The sequence below is a fragment of the Schistosoma mansoni genome, chromosome 6 (assembly GCF_000237925.1).
Source record: "Schistosoma mansoni strain Puerto Rico chromosome 6, complete genome".
NCBI classification, from domain to species: domain Eukaryota; kingdom Metazoa; phylum Platyhelminthes; class Trematoda; order Strigeidida; family Schistosomatidae; genus Schistosoma; species Schistosoma mansoni.
The window spans coordinates 10,474,802-10,477,792 of NC_031500.1; the positions used below are offsets into that span (position 1 = coordinate 10,474,802).

General features: G+C 33.3%; 1 protein-coding gene across 1 annotated transcript in view; it reads left to right on the top strand.

Annotated features, from left to right (window-relative positions):
• Smp_127000.1 (putative cationic amino acid transporter) overlaps nucleotides 1-763 on the top strand; it is a gene marked incomplete at both ends in the record, with an annotated part of 46,219 nt that extends 45,456 nt beyond the window's left edge. Inside the window, one exon of the mRNA XM_018798221.1 lies at nucleotides 528-763. Within this exon, the coding sequence (XP_018653184.1) occupies nucleotides 528-763 (236 nt within the window). The remainder of the gene's footprint in view (nucleotides 1-527) is intronic.
• Between the last annotated feature and the right edge of the window lie 2,228 nt (nucleotides 764-2,991).

Sequence of the window (2,991 nt, forward strand, 5' to 3'; positions counted from 1 at the left end):
TCTAGGGCACTGAAATGGCCGGTATCCAACGGTGTTAATATCTAACTTCAACCGATCGACGAAAGTGAGCGAAACATCCATCATTGTCTTCAGTGAGTTCCTATCTCACAACAGACGTGGTTTGAACTCCACTGGTCACTGCTTCTCAATAGAACTCCTTGATGTACTTCTCGAAGTCAGTCACTAGTGAGCATATGATTATATTAATTATCAGAAGGGGTTTTGTGGAGATTTAGTATTTTCATAGTATGAAAATATAATATAAACATATAATAAACACATTCCATTATATGTCTCTTTTTTTTCTCAAAAAGAGAAAACTAAGCAAATTTCTTAGTAGGTGATCCATTGTAGGGATCCTGAATAGAATTTTCATTCTAATAAGGTATTCATTATATTTCTTTTTCAATATTCTAGAAAGGATAATTTCATCCAGGTAATCTATTTGAATCAATATTGTTTTCATGTAAAATATTCATCCATTTAATATCTTTTTCCTTTTTTTTCTTTTTTTTTTACATTTCTAGCAATGTTATACCTTCGTCGTAGTCAACCTAATCTTTCTAGACCTATACATTTACCATTGATAATTCCTATAACATTTTTACTTATATGTGGTTTCTTATTAATTTTTCCAATATTTCATAGACCAAAAGAATTATTTATTGGTATGATTATAGTATTATCTGGTATACCAATTTATTTAATTGGTATAGGATGGAAACGCAAATCAAATTTATTTATACAGAAATATAGTAAGTAAAGTGAATTAAAATTTATAGTTGAAATCATGAGTTATTTGAAGCTAGACCAGCATGGAAAACCTAAAAGCACTGGATGGCCGTTTCATCCTATTATGGGACTCCTAAGCAATGCGCATACACGATCCCACTCGTAGGTCCTGGTTTCAGTCTCGTGAGTGCGGGATCGTGGAAGCGCACTGCTGAGGAGTCCCACAATAGGACGAAACGGCCGTCCAGTGCTTCCAGATTTTTCATGATGGTCTAGCTTCCATTGACTCATGATTTGAACTATGAAAATACTGAAATCTCCACAAAACCCTTTCTGATTAAAATTTAGTCAGAAATACTTTTTTTATTCATTTATGTTAGACTGTAAAGAAATAATCAATAAATTTGTTTTGATAATAAGTTTGATAATATCAGTGCTTACAAAATTTACAGCCTAACTTATTCTAACTTTGACACTTACTTATGCTTCGCGTGGGAATAAGTCGAAAGTAAGCTATAAGCTGTCAAATCAATCATTTCATGAGGTCACTGATCATTGAATTATGTCATGTTTGTTACTGAAGACTGTTTCGTTAGGATCCCTTCGATTTTCATAAATAATGGTTAGAGATTGTAGATATCAATGCCAAGATTGGACTTGATAGTTTCAAAAAAATTGAGCATTGAGTAGAAAGTTAATAATAATAATATCTTTGTAATACCCCAATGAAAAGAAATTTGGATTCTCGACATTACTTGACTCAGTGTTAGTCTCTTCTTTGGAGTGAATAAATAACTGAAAATGAATTAACACAAGTTTGAATATTACAAAGGAAACAATACAGAATATTTTTTAGCACATATTCCTAAATTTAGGACATATTCAGACTTAATATGATTTTGATTGTAATGAAAATATTATGTATTGCTTCCTTGGTTACATTTAAACTTGTGTTAATTCATTTGTGGTTATTTATTCACTCTGAAGAAGCTGCTTACATTAATTTATGAAACATCAGAAATACGATTTTCCACTCATTGGGATATAAAAAAATATAGTTTTTATTAATGGTTACAGACATTGGCTGATACGCCTGAGAACCTATTGCAGTGGTTCATATGTATTCTCTCTCTCTTTCTCTCTTTATATCCTAAGTTTCTAAACTATCTTATACTTGCTGTTACACGAAGTCATATGTTCTTCCCGAATCATGTTGCTTCAGTCAAATGTTTTCTACTACCACTGATACTATTAATACTGATACGATTCTGGCATCTCACTGTTCTGATGTGGTGTGGCAAATCGAAATGTCGCTCATATGTAATTAGTTTTACACTGGGTATGACTGATGAAATCCTTATGGGAAGTTTGATTTCATGATTCACATTTGATTATTTTCTTACAGGCATCGTGTATAAAAATGTTTCCAATGTATCTATTCATAACATCATGGCATTAAAATGCGTCATTCGTTTTACTTTTAATCAAAACGTATTACTTACTATTTGTCAGTAGTATATCTGCTCCGCATAATTTTCCTCACTTTCATTTAAGGCATGGTTTTATTGTATTACTTGTTCCACTTCACTTGAATAAAAATATATTGATCCACTGACCATTAATGGCCTGTTCGTGGATAGATAGGAATAGGGAATACTGAACTTTAATATCAGTTAGGCTGGATATAGAAACAGAAAGACTTTGAGACAACTGGTGGCTGTTATATAGTGAGCCGATTGGATTATGAAAGGAGCATCATTAGTGTTGACATTTCACCCACTCCAATAAGGATAATTCCAGACTTAGCTACTATAAATCCTCGCGCTATTTGCTCATTTACTTATGCTTGTTAACTTTAGTGGAGCATAGTCTGCTGGCCAAAAGTCTCTAGCCTACGCTGTCTTGGGCTATCCTTTTCAGTTGTTGCAATTTACTATTCATTCTCTTTATGTCTACCTCCAATTTCCGATACAATGTATTCTTCGGTTTTCCTCTTTACCTTTCACTCTGAGACTTTGAAGCAACGGCTTGCCTAGTGATGTAGTTTGATAATTTCCGCAGTGTATCATACCCACCTTCAGCGTCTTCTCCCAATTTACTCTTTAACTGGAAGCTGGTTTGCTCTCTGCCACAATAGGTTGTTGTTGATAGTATTTGGCCGATGGATATGGAGTATCTTGCTTAAACAGTTGTTTATAAATACCTGTACGTTTTGATGATGGTTGTAGTTATTCTCCAAGTTTCAGCTCCTTCTAATAG